The 15,848-nt window shown below is 32.6% G+C and overlaps 2 protein-coding genes and 1 long non-coding RNA gene across 3 annotated transcripts; 1 reads left to right on the top strand and 2 right to left on the bottom strand.

Annotated features, from left to right (window-relative positions):
• Positions 1–430: 430 nt before the first annotated feature.
• On the top strand, positions 431–6,951 carry LOC113518294 (ribonucleoside-diphosphate reductase subunit M2). Its single transcript, XM_026903145.3, has 6 exons — positions 431–640; positions 857–1,081; positions 1,469–1,704; positions 3,146–3,374; positions 4,074–4,292; positions 5,042–6,951. Exons 1-6 carry the CDS (start codon positions 584–586, stop codon positions 5,192–5,194), a joined length of 1,119 nt encoding a protein of 372 aa, XP_026758946.2. The 5' UTR covers positions 431–583; the 3' UTR covers positions 5,195–6,951.
• Positions 1,884–4,463, bottom strand: LOC116413500 (uncharacterized). Its single transcript, XR_004224130.2, has 2 exons — positions 4,372–4,463; positions 1,884–3,363 (listed from the first exon to the last, which is right to left on the bottom strand). It is a non-coding gene; the product is annotated as an uncharacterized LOC116413500 (long non-coding RNA).
• A 206-nt stretch (positions 6,952–7,157) lies between the features above and the next one.
• Positions 7,158–15,679, bottom strand: LOC113518279 (dolichyl-diphosphooligosaccharide--protein glycosyltransferase subunit 2). The gene is made up of 10 exons (XM_026903126.3): positions 15,508–15,679; positions 14,981–15,165; positions 14,328–14,596; positions 12,402–12,563; positions 11,767–11,914; positions 10,869–11,305; positions 10,151–10,298; positions 9,484–9,631; positions 8,840–9,058; positions 7,158–8,150 (listed from the first exon to the last, which is right to left on the bottom strand). Exons 1-10 carry the CDS (start codon positions 15,518–15,520, stop codon positions 8,005–8,007), a joined length of 1,875 nt encoding a protein of 624 aa, XP_026758927.2. The 5' UTR covers positions 15,521–15,679; the 3' UTR covers positions 7,158–8,004.
• Between the last annotated feature and the right edge of the window lie 169 nt (positions 15,680–15,848).

Raw genomic sequence — 15,848 nt, 5'->3', positions numbered from 1 at the left:
AACTATATACTTACCAAGTTGAATTACTATTATCTTATATAAAATAAATATTATATAACACGATGTTTTTAATATTTTCGATGATGAGGTGGGGATAAGTGTCTGTTTGCCGCCTTTTCATTAAAACGCTTTTGAATGGCTGTTGAATTCGATTGTTAGATCAAGAATAAAAATTATATGTGTTCCGATTCATATTTTAGGTTTATATAAATATATTTTGAAAATAAAAAAAAAGTATTAAATATAACAAAAAAAAATATGATCTTTACAAATTTTTGTATTATATAAAATACAATAAATAAGTCATTATCTTTAAATAAATTATAAAATTTAATTATAACTCTTTAGAATCCTAACATTTAGAGTGTAGTTTGGACCAACATTTTTACTAGAGATTTCCCGCGTTTTCATCACGAAATTTGATTGGATCGACCTCAAAAAGGCGCAAATTTCTCCACCTTCATATACAGAAAAATAGTTTCATTGCTAATTTATTAGTCTGTCGTTGGCAAACTTAAAGCTACTTATTTTTCTAGTCCTAACTTAAATTGTTCAATAGTTTGAATTATTCAGTTATATTACAATGTCTCTAAAAGACAAAGAAAATATTAGCAATGGAATTAACAACGTTCACATTAAGGTGCGTACATAGATATATCTATTATATATTCAATTTGTTTATATTTTATAGTTCAGTGTCTATAACCTCATTGATCATTTTGTTGTCTTGAGCAGTCTATTTACATACCGATTAACTATTTATTTTGGTATTATATACAAGAGTCATTCACTTTTTATTATACGTGGATACAGTGTTGTTTACTATATTTAAATATTAATATAATTTACATTATAGTCTCCCGCGAAAAATAACGTTCTATCTGTGAGAAACGCTAACGTCTCTGAAGAAAATATGGAAATAGAGAAAGAGAATAAAGAATTCGATCCTCAATTAGAGCCCTTGCTCCGTGAGAACCCTAGACGATTTGTCATATTTCCTATACAGTATCCTGATATTTGGAATATGTACAAGAAGGCTGAAGCATCATTCTGGACAGTGGAGGAAGTTGATTTATCAAAGGTATGATCAGTTCTTTATTAATATTTATAACATGGGGTTAGGGTAGTCTCAGCCTGCATTCTTCAATTCAACAATCAGTCACATGTACAATTTAATTATAAACTCAAGAATAGTTTACATATATTTCCTGTTTTGACTTGTTTTTATATGAAATATAATGGTAATAAATAATGAAATATAATACATAACCTCAAGTGATTACCAGATAACCTACTTATCAAATTTTATTACACTATAACAGTTATAGGGATAAACAAAAATTTTAAGAATTAATATAGTTATTTATTAAAAGTAATATAATTTAAGGAAACAACACTGGAAATTCATTATTGCCTTAAGTAGGTACTTTATTTTGGTAAGGTCATTAACCTATAATGTTTGTAATAGGACTTATCTGACTGGGAGAGCTTAAAGGACTGTGAGCGACACTTTATCAAGCATGTGTTGGCATTTTTTGCTGCCTCTGATGGTATTGTTAATGAAAATCTAGTAGAACGGTTCTCACAAGAAGTTCAAGTGACAGAGGCAAGATGCTTCTATGGATTCCAGATAGCTATGGAAAATGTACATTCGGAGATGTACTCATTACTTATTGACACATATATCAGAGATCCTAAGGAGAGGTTAGTATAATTCATAGTTAAGTCTCTTATAAAATATTGTAAATAATTATTTGCTTTTGGTTTACTCAGGGACTTGTTATCAACATCATGATAGATAACAAATTATAAAGATTCTAAAACCTTATTTCTTTACATATTTTACTAATATTAAATTTTATAAACTGAAATAAGAAGCACTCTTGGAATTGAAAACATAATTTAATAATTTTACATATTATCTTAACATATTAGTTTTATATATTTAGGGTGCAGTTTTTAGAATTTAAGAATGTTTATATAATTTATACAAAAACAAAAAAGATAGCTAATCTATTTCCATATTTAGTTATGTTCTTACAATAATGATTACCAAGGTAGATATGATATCTTTAAATGATGGAATCGTTGAACAATGTTTTATTTCATTGGAAATCAACAATGTTTGAATACAATAGTTTTAACTCGAGCTTGATTCATGGAATTGCTAGCAAATCATAATGGACTATTGATTAAAATACCTAAATGACTATTGCATTGTTTCTAATTGGAGGCACAAATACCACCCACAATGCCTATTTGATATGCAAAACAATGAGCAGACTATAGAAATATTTATAACTACCCATTGCCTTCTATATTTAGTGTTCATATCTTGTACTAACAGGAACCAATGAATATGACGATATTACCAACCACATTCAATGACTCAACCTACATAACATGTTGTGCAATAATTTTTGTATGTTATGTATGGTTTACCCTCAGAATTTTATTCACATTCTTAGGTACTTCATACTTTTTATATAGGGATTATATAGATGTTGGTGTTTCTATAATTATTTACCAGGGGAGCTGGTCCTGTAAGACAATTATGTATTCTCAGACATGTCTTTGCATATAGCTAGGAGCTCTGTTTGCATCTTGAGTTGGACAAGACACCCTCCCCCCTCTCTCTCTCCTCTCTTTGAATGCCTTAGATGATAGTTGAAGATTGTGTTCTACTAAAAAAAACTGACTTTAATTATGGTGAAACCAGTTATTTTGATTTAAAAACTAAAATACTGAACTGATTTTGATAAAATTTCTATGGGTTCAATTTGTAAGTAAATCATTTCAGATAAAAAACAACTTCCAAATCATTTTACTACTAAGTAATGAAATAACAGCACACAAAAAAAATACAACTGAATTTAGAGCCTCTTTTTTAAAGTTGGTTGAAATTAGAACATTAATACTTAACAATAAATAAATCATAGCTGTATTTATTTATTAATAGGATTACCAATATAAGATACAGCTAAAAATTTCAATACAATACACTGGTAGATTAGATCTAACTGTTCTTACATTTATAGCCAACCACAGCATGCCTTGTTTTTGATAAATATTAAATATTATTTGATTATTACTATGTATACTAGAATCTTTAAAGGCAAAAAATGTATGACCAATTTAAATTTAGGGATTTCCTGTTCAACGCTATTGAGACTCTGCCATGCGTGAAGAAGAAGGCTGACTGGGCACTGCAGTGGATCGCAAGCAAATCCGCTACGTTTGGCGAGCGTATTGTTGCCTTTGCTGCAGTTGAAGGCATTTTCTTCTCTGGTAGTTTTGCATCCATCTTCTGGCTGAAGAAAAGAGGTCTCATGCCAGGCTTGACCTTCAGCAACGAGCTTATATCTAGGGACGAGGTAAGATTAATACTCAAGATATTTTAATTCATAAAATTTCTATAGTACAATCTACGCACGATGGCCCAAATGAGAGGCTAAGTGCGGAAAATGGAGTCCCTTTCACATATAGTACAATCTGGATTATCAAGACTTATTCTTCACGGTTCTAATAGCCGATTTAGAAATAGTATAATGTATTAATTGGGTAAATAGGTATTATGTAATCCATTATCTTTATACCTCGTATTTTTTTTATCGTATTGTTTAAATGACGTACGTATCCTTTACATTATAAAAAATATATATTTAATTTTGAAATAGATTATCCAGATTTTCCATTATACGGAATACATATATATAGGTTTTATATGATTCGGATAATCGAGATGCTACTGTAGTTGCCATATTTTTAATTTTATTCCTTCTCATTTTTATCTACCATTTAATCAGAGTAATTTTGGAACAACACTATAAGTTCTTTCTAAATTTATTGAAAGAACTTATTGCTCTTCCGTTCGTATTCATGAAATTAATAATAGATAAGAAAGGCTAAAGGGTCGCCTTACACTTTGTTATGCCCCACATTGATAATAATGATAATTATTAATATTGATTTTTTTTATTATTATTTGACAAAAAACAAAGTTACAAACTCAAAAAGGACTTTATATATAAAATATAAAATAATAACCTTAGGATATAATGTTTACTTATCAGGGTCTCCACACAGACTTCGCGTGTCTAATGTTCAAGCACCTAGTTCAGAAGCCCAGCAAGGAGAAGGTGCTGCACATAATTAAAGATGCGGTCGTTATCGAGCAGGAGTTCCTCACAGACGCATTGCCGGTCAGGCTCCTCGGCATGAACTGCGACCTTATGTCAGAGTACATAGAGTTCGTTGCTGATAGACTGCTTGTCGATTTAATCGGCGAAAAGGTAAGACCTTTTTTTTTCTTATTTATAAGTAACAATGATCTAAATGGTTATTGTAATTAATTATATTTGCTTTACTCACGTTTTAAATATGGGGATGCTGATAGTTTCGAACTCGAGAAATGTCCTTACTCATGAGCACGGTTAATGGTTACGTTTGAAACACGATAATTACCAACTAGTAGGGAATCCCCAAAAACGTAAGTAAAGTCGATATAAGTAATCATTTACAGCATATTGTACGGTTATTATTTATATTCACGATAGTTGTTATTCAACAATCTGATTACTAACTTGGCACATGTTTTTTTTTTTAACAATTGACAATAAAATGGTAACCCCGCCAGCATTTACGGTATATGCTTGCGGGCTACTAGTGAGGAATGATAGGTAAGAATGAAAAGACAGGTCGGTTAGCTCATCATGATGAAGACACCTGAAATTCAGCAGGATGGTTTCCAGAGGAGACCACGTGGAGGTCAACCTGACCGAGTATATTGCTAGTAATGGGACTGATAGTCTACATTACTAACAATCCCTTTCCCCACTTCGCACATGTTTTAAATCTGTACTAGTTAACAGACTAGATAATATATTAATATAGCCTCATAAAACATATCTACATTGATCTTAAAAGTAAATTAATACATTTTAAGATTGATTTTTTTATTTGATCGATAGGGATTATGATAATATCATCCCTTTTTTTTTAATAATTGTTACTACATGAATTGAACGCTTTTTATTCACAGCATTACAATACAAAGAACCCATTCGACTTCATGAACCTTATTTCACTAGAAGGCAAGACAAATTTCTTCGAGAAGAAAGTGGGAGAATACCAAAAATGGGGTGTCATGGCCAACCGTATGGACAATGTATTCACTTTGGATGCTGAATTTTAAACTAAACATTAGAACCAGTGACACTATGGATAGCATAGTTACAGTATTAAAGATTCCAATGTATTAGATGTAAGTATATTGGATTAGTATCGGTTGAACCGCTGACTTTTCTATTAACATTTTTCTATAAAATCAAATACTTAATATGTACCTGTACATGACTGTGAGAATATGTGGCCTATTCACACGTGGAAAATAACAAATGTATGTGTAAATAATGACTAGATAAATAAGATAAAATTTATTACATTGTAGCAAAATGGTGCTGTATGGAATATATAACATTCAAACATAAGTTATTAAATAATTATACATTTTGATCATAACAATTCAATTCTTTGTAATTTAGAATTTACATTAATTGAATGAACCAAAATTATTAAATTTTTAAATGCACCTATGTTTATCTAACAATTACGGTAGATTAATGAACACTTGAGTTAATTGACGATGCAATTCATTTTAGTGATACTAAATTTTATACTATTACAATGATTTCTATCATTGCACTATTAATGACTGAGCTAGTATGTCAGTGCTGTGATCATGCTACTTCAAAATTTGAAATTTGAATGACTGGAGTTCTTCTCACAATCGTCTTACATTATGTACGAATTATTTATAAGTGAAATTGAGTTTATATTTAGTTTCTGTCTAGTGTAGAAAATAGTTCGTCATTACCTATGTATGTATGTAATAGAAATAGAATCGACAATAACCTTTGCGGTTGCCGGTATATATTACATTCAGGTGGGATCTCGTGTTTAAACAGTCTTATTATGAATAACGGCTTGTATCCTATAAGACAAGAAATTTTAATTTGTAGCGCGGTACAAGAACTCTTAGAGTTTTCATATTGAGTCCTTATGATCTTTTTGGCTATTGCGAGGCTGAGACAAAATAAAAGTAGGTATTTTATTATTGCCACTAAGTCTCTAGGGTGCCTGAGACAGACTTCTGACTTACTATTCTACATTGTGATTACTAATGCATCCCTATCATTTCTCGCCGACTTCCTGGAGAAGAGCTTATCGTCTGTGACAACTTATGTCCCAGAAGAATGGAAATACTTTGAATGTTCCGAAGATACGTGTATTAATTACTACAATGTTTCATCAAAATTTGCTAACGGTTTTTTAAACAAGTAGACGCATATTGTCTTTCAATGCACCATCCTTTGGGTAGAATCATCCCAAGGCACTTGAGGCACTGGAACAACAACGGGGTTATTATCAACCTCTATGTTGTTTACTATATTGTGTTGATCCCTCTGTTGATTATTAAGAAGTGTCAACGGGATATATTTTCGAATTTTCTACCAAATCTTAGGTAAAAATTTTAAAAATGTATATTTATTTAGAGTTTTACATGCTTGTTTAGATTACATGCAATTAGGTAAGTTTTAAGTGATTTATTCGCTAAGCTCAAAGCTTGTATCGCAGGAACTTTAATATCTATGTTTTATAGAAATTATGATAAAAAAAATAAGTATAACCCGAGTCTTATAACGTCTTAAATTGTTTTTAGAATTAAGGTATTGCTTTAAACTACAATATCTTATTTTTATTATTATATAAAAATCTCTTAATATAAGGAATATTGTTATAGATAATATTAACTCGATTAAGCAGTCTGCATTTTAATTGTTTTAGTACCTTTGTCTTTTTATATCTTCACAATTAAGTACTCGGATAATGAAAATGGTTTCGTGTGATACTAATTATAATGTATGGGAATTTATTAAAAGTGACTGCCCACTTTTTGTTTTATTTTTTACAAATCTACCACAATTTTTCGGAGTCCTTCGGAGACTGCTATAAAATGGAAGGCAATTTATTTGTTAAAAGTATTTTATAATGTAATTTAGAGAGCATATGCAACAAGTATTGATTACAACTTGCGCACACAGACACTAGCTCTAGAAACGTTCTTTCTGCAATGAGATTGATAAAATTAAAAGGCATTTATAACAAATCACATTATTTATTAAGAAAATTACATTTAATGAATATAGAAACGGATTTTCATGTCTATCGTTACTAACAAACCCGTGCAGAGCTAATGCGTTTACAAAAACATCACTTCGGCAAAAGCCCTTAATCTTTACAGCTCATTCATGGAACATATTTTGCACATCATTAAAAAATACTATTTATAATACTCGTGTACTATAAATATTTGAATGCACAAGAATGATTACTCAAGGTCTTGTTTATGAAGAGGCAGAGCTTAGTGCTTGGAGTAGGTTTTCACATTACGAGAAGCGTACAATGTATTTACGAGACTAAAACATTTAGCATTGCATGTCCTGTCCGTATATTGTAGGAGTGCGCATGAAATTAAGTTTCATACTCGGTTTCGAGTGAATAGGTATGACTAAGGAATTTTGCTAGCGTAAAGCTCCATCTATCCGTAAACAAGGCCCAAATTTTAATTGCTTTATCCCTAATAGTACAAAACTAGTGCAATGGTCGAGGGTTTCCAGTCAGTCTTTGAGATTGAATATAGAAATTGTGACCAAAAAATTACGTTTTACGCTTAAATTAATAAAAAAGACAAATAGGTGGAATAATAATGTACTATGAACGATAAATTTCATCTTATCTATGTAATCAAATACAATCACTGTTCACTATAATATAAGATCAAATACGCGCGTAGCATCGCGATGCACTCACAGGCGTCAACTGTCATCAGCTGACGCAGCGTACACGAAGTAGAGGGGTGATAACGTATTATTTGCACCCAAACACACTGGAACATGTATCCTAACTATTATAAGGAACCCTCGGCCGATCTAATTCAAGAGCCTAACGAGAGTGACTCTTGTCTTGTACGAGCCGGCGCAGCAGACGGTGCCCGGAGAGGAAGGTGAGAGCTCCGAGCGGCAGAAGGTAGCGCATTGTCTCAAACATGGTTAGCTTTAGCCACAGTACGCCGTACAGGGACAGCGAAGCTGGAAATTATAAAAATTTTGTTTGTATACATTACGTATATGGATAGTTTTCAATAATATAGTCATATTTTATTTTAGAATCAAAATCAAGATTACAAATTTAATGTATAATATGACCTTATTACATGCATTATAGAATTGAGATGAATACCTAAGAATCACAGTCGCGTTTGTTAAATTTTGTAGTGATTACTTTACAAAATATATATCTCTTAAAATCTCGAATCAAGGCATCTACACACGCAAAACATTTTTTGACACACGCGCCGTGGTTTGTGTATATGCATAAAAATTTGCCAGCCGCGAGAATAGTCCAGAGCCTCTACCATCTTTCATAATTATACAACTACCGACTCGACCCGAGACCGCGTTAGTAGATTTCTATTTGTTTTTTATAACAAAGTACAATCCACGTTACTATATATTGTAGTAGATATTGTAGTCTATGGTTTTTTTATACAACTTAGAATGGCAAACAAGCTGACGGCCCACCTGATGGAAAGTGGTAACAGTCACCTATTAACATGAACAGTACCATAGACATAACGACAGTATACTGTGAAAGAATTTTTAAAATCAACTGAGTATTTTCGAAGTTTATCAATTATAAACAAAACATCATATATTTTTTATTTACAATATAAAGTTTAAACTAGGTGTGTGTAGTAGGAACGCATAGTTATAGTTACCTCCCAGTGCGAGGTGGAACACGAGCGCGCTGGGCGTGAAAGGGAAGTATCCGAGGTTGACCCGCAGACGCGCCCACAGCAACAGCAGCAGCAGCAGCGGCGCGGCGCACGCGGCCGCGAACACGTCCGACAGCGCGCGCGCTGGCCGCGCCTCCGCCGACCGGAACTCGTGCGCGATCTCCGGCAGAGGGCCTGCGCGGCCACCCGCTTTTGTGTCGCCTGCCGCGTGTACAGATTAAAAATATACTTATACAATCATAGACAAGAGCTATCACAGATAGAGATTTTAAATCCATTTTGATTAATAATATTTATTGTAAGTTTAATATATTTAAATGTAAATTATTGAAAAAATGTTAAATAGATATTACAACTTATGTGAAGCAATCATCTATTGAATCTAAAAAACTATACCAATGTCAAATACCTCAAAATATTGTTATACCATATTATTGTTTATTTGTTAATTAGCATGCTGTGTTTCCTTTAAAATGATTGTACACTAAGTATAAATAGACAGTAATTTTAATATTAAATCTTATCAGTGTAACAATTGCTAGGAGACCAAATAAAGATAAAAAAAAAAAAATCTTAGCTAGAATCAAAATCTATTCTGATCTATTCTGTATACCACTACAACTTACCGACGGCAACTGCGTCCTTTCCAAAATTGAAGGCCACCTCCCCGACGAGCCACGAGATGGGATTGGAGACAGCGCTGTCCCCGAGGTACACGGTCAGCGTGTACGTGCCCGATGCTTGGTTCAAGTGCTTACCAATGGCCCCGACATTCTGCAATTAATATTGATTATAGCTATTTACCTATAAACAAGAATGAAATAAAATGGCAGAGGTCTTTTCCCATCAATGGGAATCTATATGATACGTACCTACATAAAGAAAATATATATACCTATACATAATTACTATTTTATTAAGTTACAAAAATATACAAATAATTAATGTAAATAAATATATATTTAATTAGTTATTATTTTGTGGAAGACCATTTTACTAGCCTGATTTCCATTTGATGTATAGCGGTTCAAATACACTGCCTCATCATAAGGCAGTTGCGAGTTTAACTGTTTGTATTAGTCTGACCATTTGTTATATATTTTTAGGCGACGTGAAAAAGGAATTAAATCTTATATTGGAGACACAACACCTTCTAAAATTATACATTTTTTTTTTTAATGACAACATTACTTATATTAATTTTGGCACAGTTGAAGTAATACTGTGTATATCAAATTGCAAAAAAAAAATCCTTTATGTAGCAGATTAAAAATAACTAGTTGCCCCACTGACCAGTTCAACTTTGTATGCCTTGGTATTGTCCGGTTCTGCGACGAAGATGGCCTCGTCGTCGCTGGCGAGGCTGCCGACGCGGACGAACGCTTGTTGCACCAGCACCGGCTTGTTCCACTTGTCGCGGACGGTGAACTTCAACGACACCCTGCATAATAATTAGTCATATCATATGATAAAATATATATATAGATTAAAAAGTTATACAGTTCCCGTATAGAATAGGCCACTCCTTAGTATCTTGTTGGTGTCATAAGGGGTGACTAAGGGAACTTAGTGGTCAATCAAAAAAAGAGTTGGCATTACAGTTAGGCTTTGGTAAATCATTACCAAAGCCTAACTGTAATGCCAACTCGTCTGCCAAGAGTGGCAATTACTGGCAAAACCTCTCAATAACTTCATTCTTCATTCCAAAAGTGAACAGATAATGGCTGATATAAACTATTATATTAATAATAATACATATTAAAGAAAAGAAACAATTACTAATAATTTTTTTATTCATATAAAAAAAATATTAGTAATTAGTAGTCTATTCGTTATACTTGGCAAGTGTGGGACTGGCCTTATATAGCAGAGATGCGAATTGTATGCTTAATTTATAGTGGAAACTATCTACTATAAATTCTGTAAACATTCCCTATATAGAGCAGAGTCATGTCACGATCAGAACACCCAAAATCATATTTTTTTAATGTACTTTAATATGTTTACTTACTTTTGCAAATGATCAGCTTGTAGTCTCTCACCCAGTTTATTAGGATATGCAACAGTCGTGACTTTAGGGCTGGTCGTACCATCCACATCACCAACGCCAACTTCTATATTAGTCACTTGGATTTCACCCAACACAGCAATATTTACATTTGCTGTCTTGCCACCAGCACTGAGAGCGATCTTGTACAAACCATATTGAGCCTTAATTTTGGATAAGTTAAGGACGAATGTTGTTTGCTCTTTCGGTTTCTGAGTCAAAGGTTGCTTGGAGAGGACTACCACATCATCAGCAAGTCTGGTTCCTGATTGAGCAATCACTTCTTCTGGTTTCAAACTTCGTAAGGGGCGGCCAATCAAGTCTGTGACAGACACTTCGACATTATCAGAGTCAGCTGTGACATACTTCTTGCCCTTGACCGAGATGCTGATTGGAGTAGGCTGTAAAAAATATTTTCCATCAGCTCCACTGAATGGGGGCTTGATAAAGTCACCAGCATGGCTACTCTTGTCTCACTTATTGCTTAGCAGCTTCCTTTAAAAGAGTTTAATGGTTGGAAGAGTCTAAACTCTTGTTTTCTAAATAACAAATTTGACTGCCAATCTATTGCAGTTTCTATGAGCAAATAAAGTGATTATTTTCACTTCTAGTCATATATAGGAATGTGGACTTTCTATATATGTATATATATTCTGTATATATTGAGACAGTTGCACTTTTAATGCATTGCAATTTCTGAGTACTACGGTATTATGTCAATTTCACTCACTTACCTTTCAAACAGAAACATAACCATGTGAACATAGCTACTTGGCAGACAGACACACAGGTGAGACAGAGATATCCCTATAGATGTTTTTGTTGTTTCTGAATTGATATTCTTAAAGAACAATATACTTACGTCGGTATCAGCGATCGCCAGAGCCGCGTCGAGCAGCAACCAAGCTCCCCGCGGGGTGTTGACCGAGCGCCGGGAGAGTAAGTACTCCGCGAACTTGTAGCGTTGATCCTCAGTCAGAGGCAAAGGTTTCTTCAGCTCTTTGTATGCCCTGCAAAGATACATTACGTTCAATACATGAGGTGAGTCAAGCACCTATTAATTCTATGATTAAAGCAATAAATTCTATGTAAATAACTATGTTGAATCTACAAAATTAGAGAGGAAATTGGGCCCAAATAATAATTGCATAACTAGTGTCTATAGACGCAGTGTTATAACAAAAGCCTCATTTCATGCATAAGAGCTGAAATAAGGCTTATTTTGCTATAACACCGCTGTAATGTGGATAACAGAAAAATAAAAAAAAAATGCCCCAGGTCTGTCCTTACATGATTCATTCATATTTAAATTTGAAAGCCTTAATTAACCTCATATAATGGAATGCTATTAATTGTTATGCTGCACAATGACTGCATTGTATCAATATGTCTTTTCGACACAAAAGCCTTCTTCAATGTCTTCCAAATAGAACATAATCTATATACAAATATATTAACCCACAAAACAGCCAGAGAGTGCAGCGACGTGGCATATACCTGATGATGGTGGTGAGTAGCAGCGAGGTGACGGGCAGGCCGCCGTCGAAGTGCAGCGCGGAAGAATCGCTCTCGTCGGCCGCCAGCAGCACGCCCTCAGCGTGCGATGTTGTCCACGCGCCGCAACCCATGTGCTCGCACAGTGCAAACACGTATCCATAGCTATTGACAAGTATCACTTTATTACCACAGTGACAAAAAATGTTTTTTGGATATATATTCATCTGCATCATTAACACAACTTGTAGGCTTTCTTTCTTCTCGTTATTTATTCTTAATATTTTATATTGTCTAGCGATTTTACTGTGTGTAGACTACATAACAATAGTATATAAAATACTAACTCAAATTTCTGTGATTTGATCACATTTTTTTTTTAATTATAAATAATAAATTCATAGATTATTGAATTAAAATATCTTTATTTTTTTTTTATACCACTGAGGTGGCAAACAAGCATACGGCCCACCGGATGGTAAGTGGTTACCGTAGCCTATGAACACCTGCAATACCAGAGGTATTACGCGTGCGTTGCCGACCCTGAAGTATCTAAAATTAACTATTGGAGATGATGACAAATTATTGTAGATATAATACTTTAATAATAACTTAATAACTATTAATTATATATACATACATTTTAATTATGAAATAACACATTTAAAAAAAATATAAAAATAGAAATAAAGTTTAATAATGTTTTCTTCATGACATATGGTATTCTATATACCATACAATGATAAAGTAATGATTTCATTTAAGGTATGCATGCAATGATAAAAGAATAAATATTTACTCATTACAACTCTTTTATTCCATTTGGATAAACTACTTCTTAATGAAGACATTGTATTAATTTTTAAAATATATTTATTACATATAAAACTCATTCGTGTTTCATCTGTGAAACAGTTGTGTTTGCATGACTGTGTTTTGGTTTGAAGGTTGGGATATGGCAGTGAATTTACAGGGTACAGAGGAATAACACCTTAGTCCTCAGGAATGACAATGTATAGAGGGTATCATGGGTGTTCAAACATAAACTTAGGAATTGGCTGTTATGTAATAATTTTTATACCATCAATGAATATTTAAGTAAAAAAACAAATGTACTTGACAGTCTACACTGGAGATGTGATTGACACTTTGGTTCTTGTTTTCTTTTCTATTTACTGTAATAAATTATGTGTGTGTGTGTGTTATATAGTATGACTAATGAGGGGAAATATAATGTAGAATTATGTAAATTTTTCATATTGTTAATAATTTGCGCGCCGACATAGAGGCAGAATGTATATGGGAAATGTAAACTACTTTCATCGAAAACTACCTACATTCTAGCAAAATAAATTCATTTCATTTCAGAAACAGTAATTTCTGTTTTATCCATGGTACTGCTCATGTCTATAGATGACAGTTACCATTAGGTGGGCCGTAAGCTTATTTGCTATTCTAAGTTACATAAAAAAAAAAAACAGAATATAATAATGGTAGACAAAGGAGATTAGAGTATACATAAGTGGCAATAAAACTAATAGTAATAGACCTATGGAAACAGTTAATATAAGGTATCGCTGAAAAGGAAACAGGCTTAAGGTCGAATGTATTGCCAGGTCTTCCCAACAGATAATAACATTCCCAATTCAGCTGTAGAACAGTTCTGGTCATATCACACAGCATCATTTTGTTCAAAACTAAGCAGAACTAGTACTTAGTTACTAGGCCGTTGATAAAAATAATTAAATATTTTTTTTTATATACACAAAAAATGAGATGTTAAAAATAACTGTGATCTAATTTCTATATACATTATTTGATTCTAATTCATTGAATATGTTTGATCACAAAAAAATATATAAATAAACAAAGTTATATAAATAGCATATATGATTATAAACTTGTTTTTTTGTTTATGTATGTACTTACTTCACTGGAGTATCATCTTTCTTCAACAACTGAATAAGGTTCTTTAAAGCATCCTCCTTATCATAAACAGATCCTTTGCCCATAGCCTTCAATGAGTACACAGCATAATAGAGTTCCCGAATGGTTGCATCCTTTTTATCCAGGACTTGCGTTGGAGTCCTCAGGGTGTCTGGTGTCAGTATGTTCTGACAATTTGTAAGGGCAGCCGCATTTGTGAGGTAGAACACATGTTCCACATTATTGATATCATATTTTGAGTTCTTAAGGTCCTGCAATTAAGTAAATAAAGACTGAAGCTGCTAATATTAAAAATTGCCAGTGATAAATGAATTACACTCTATCTCTTTGTAAATATTTAAAATTAATTTCTTATTATAACAACTTTGAATTTTATATATGAATATTGTAATTGGTTTCAATATTTATGTATAGAAATATTCCATCACACTAATAATAAGTGTGTGTTTGTAAAGATATCTAGATGTTTGTTATTTAATCACATTTTAATTGTTGAATGAATATCAATGAAATTTGGTAGAAAGATGGATCAGATATTGGATTAAAATACAGAGTACTAATCTAATTCATACAAGTAAAGCTTGTGGCAAGCAATCAGTGAAGAATATAGGGTAGTGTTAGCATATGAAACTTACCTGACAGACATCAGGTACAGTTGCTTTCAACTGCTTTAATCCTTTTACAGCAAAATAGATTGAACCTACATCCTTACTTTTAATACCATTCTGCAGTATCGTTTGTAGGCGCGACAAATCTATAGTGCTTTGAAGAGTTGCATTACTTAATGCTAATACGCTTAGAATTAATAAAAATGATAAACCTGTAAAAAATTTGGAATAATAATTAGTTATAAAACTAAAAAAAATTGTCTTTTTTATTAAATTTAAGAAATAATATTCATGGGGTTAAGTGTACTTTGTTAACCTAAAGACAGTAGGTATCGCAGCCGGCACTCAATGGTTTTGCATGACGTGTCCCAAACTAACAATTAAAAACTACATAAATTAGATATCAAAAATGCTACTACGTATACACTGAGTTGTGTTAAATGAAAAATAAAATAATAATATCTTAAAACGATAGTTTTATATTATGTGCAAGTAAATCAATGTTGTGATAGTCACGCCAGTAGACTTCAGAGAAGGATATTCAAAACACTCACCTAATGACTGCATAATTTTATAAATTACTCAGAGCGAACTCTGATAATAACGTAATCCAATATCTTTCAATGAAATTTAGTAAAATATTTGTTAAAAGTCTTCATAAAATAAGACTCTTCATAGCCGGTCAAAAGAACTTTGACAGAAAGGATCGACGTCGACGTAGAACTGACGTCGACATAGCTTCTGAATGTTGCAAGTTTACAAAAGTTACAAAACGCACTTCAAAATAATCTTAGTGACAAGTGCCAAAAATGAAAATTCAACATTATAATATACGTCTGTTCTTTGCTCCATGCATAATTTATTTAAAAAAAATATATTTGACACTAATTTTGAC

The sequence above is a fragment of the Galleria mellonella genome, unplaced genomic scaffold (genome assembly GCF_026898425.1).
Source record: "Galleria mellonella isolate WM207_F2 unplaced genomic scaffold, CSIRO_AGI_GalMel_v1 utg171, whole genome shotgun sequence".
NCBI lineage: Eukaryota > Metazoa > Arthropoda > Insecta > Lepidoptera > Pyralidae > Galleria > Galleria mellonella.
Note: the sequence above shows the minus strand (reverse complement) of the source record. Positions and strands in the feature narration are given on the sequence as shown.

Coding starts and splice junctions, on each gene's coding strand:
- LOC113518294 (XM_026903145.3), top strand. CDS start 584: ATGTCTCTAAAAGACAAAGAAAATATTAGCAATGGAATTAACAACGTT. Junction 1,082..1,468: donor AGGAAGTTGATTTATCAAAG/GTATGATCAGTT, acceptor TGTTTGTAATAG/GACTTATCTGACTGGGAGAG. Junction 4,293..5,041: donor TCGATTTAATCGGCGAAAAG/GTAAGACCTTTT, acceptor TTTTATTCACAG/CATTACAATACAAAGAACCC.
- LOC113518279 (XM_026903126.3), bottom strand. Junction 11,306..11,766: donor TGGCGATCGCTGATACCGAC/GTAAGTATATTG, acceptor TATTTTTTACAG/CCTACTCCAATCAGCATCTC. Junction 8,151..8,839: donor GTTCCACCTCGCACTGGGAG/GTAACTATAACT, acceptor TATAATTTCCAG/CTTCGCTGTCCCTGTACGGC.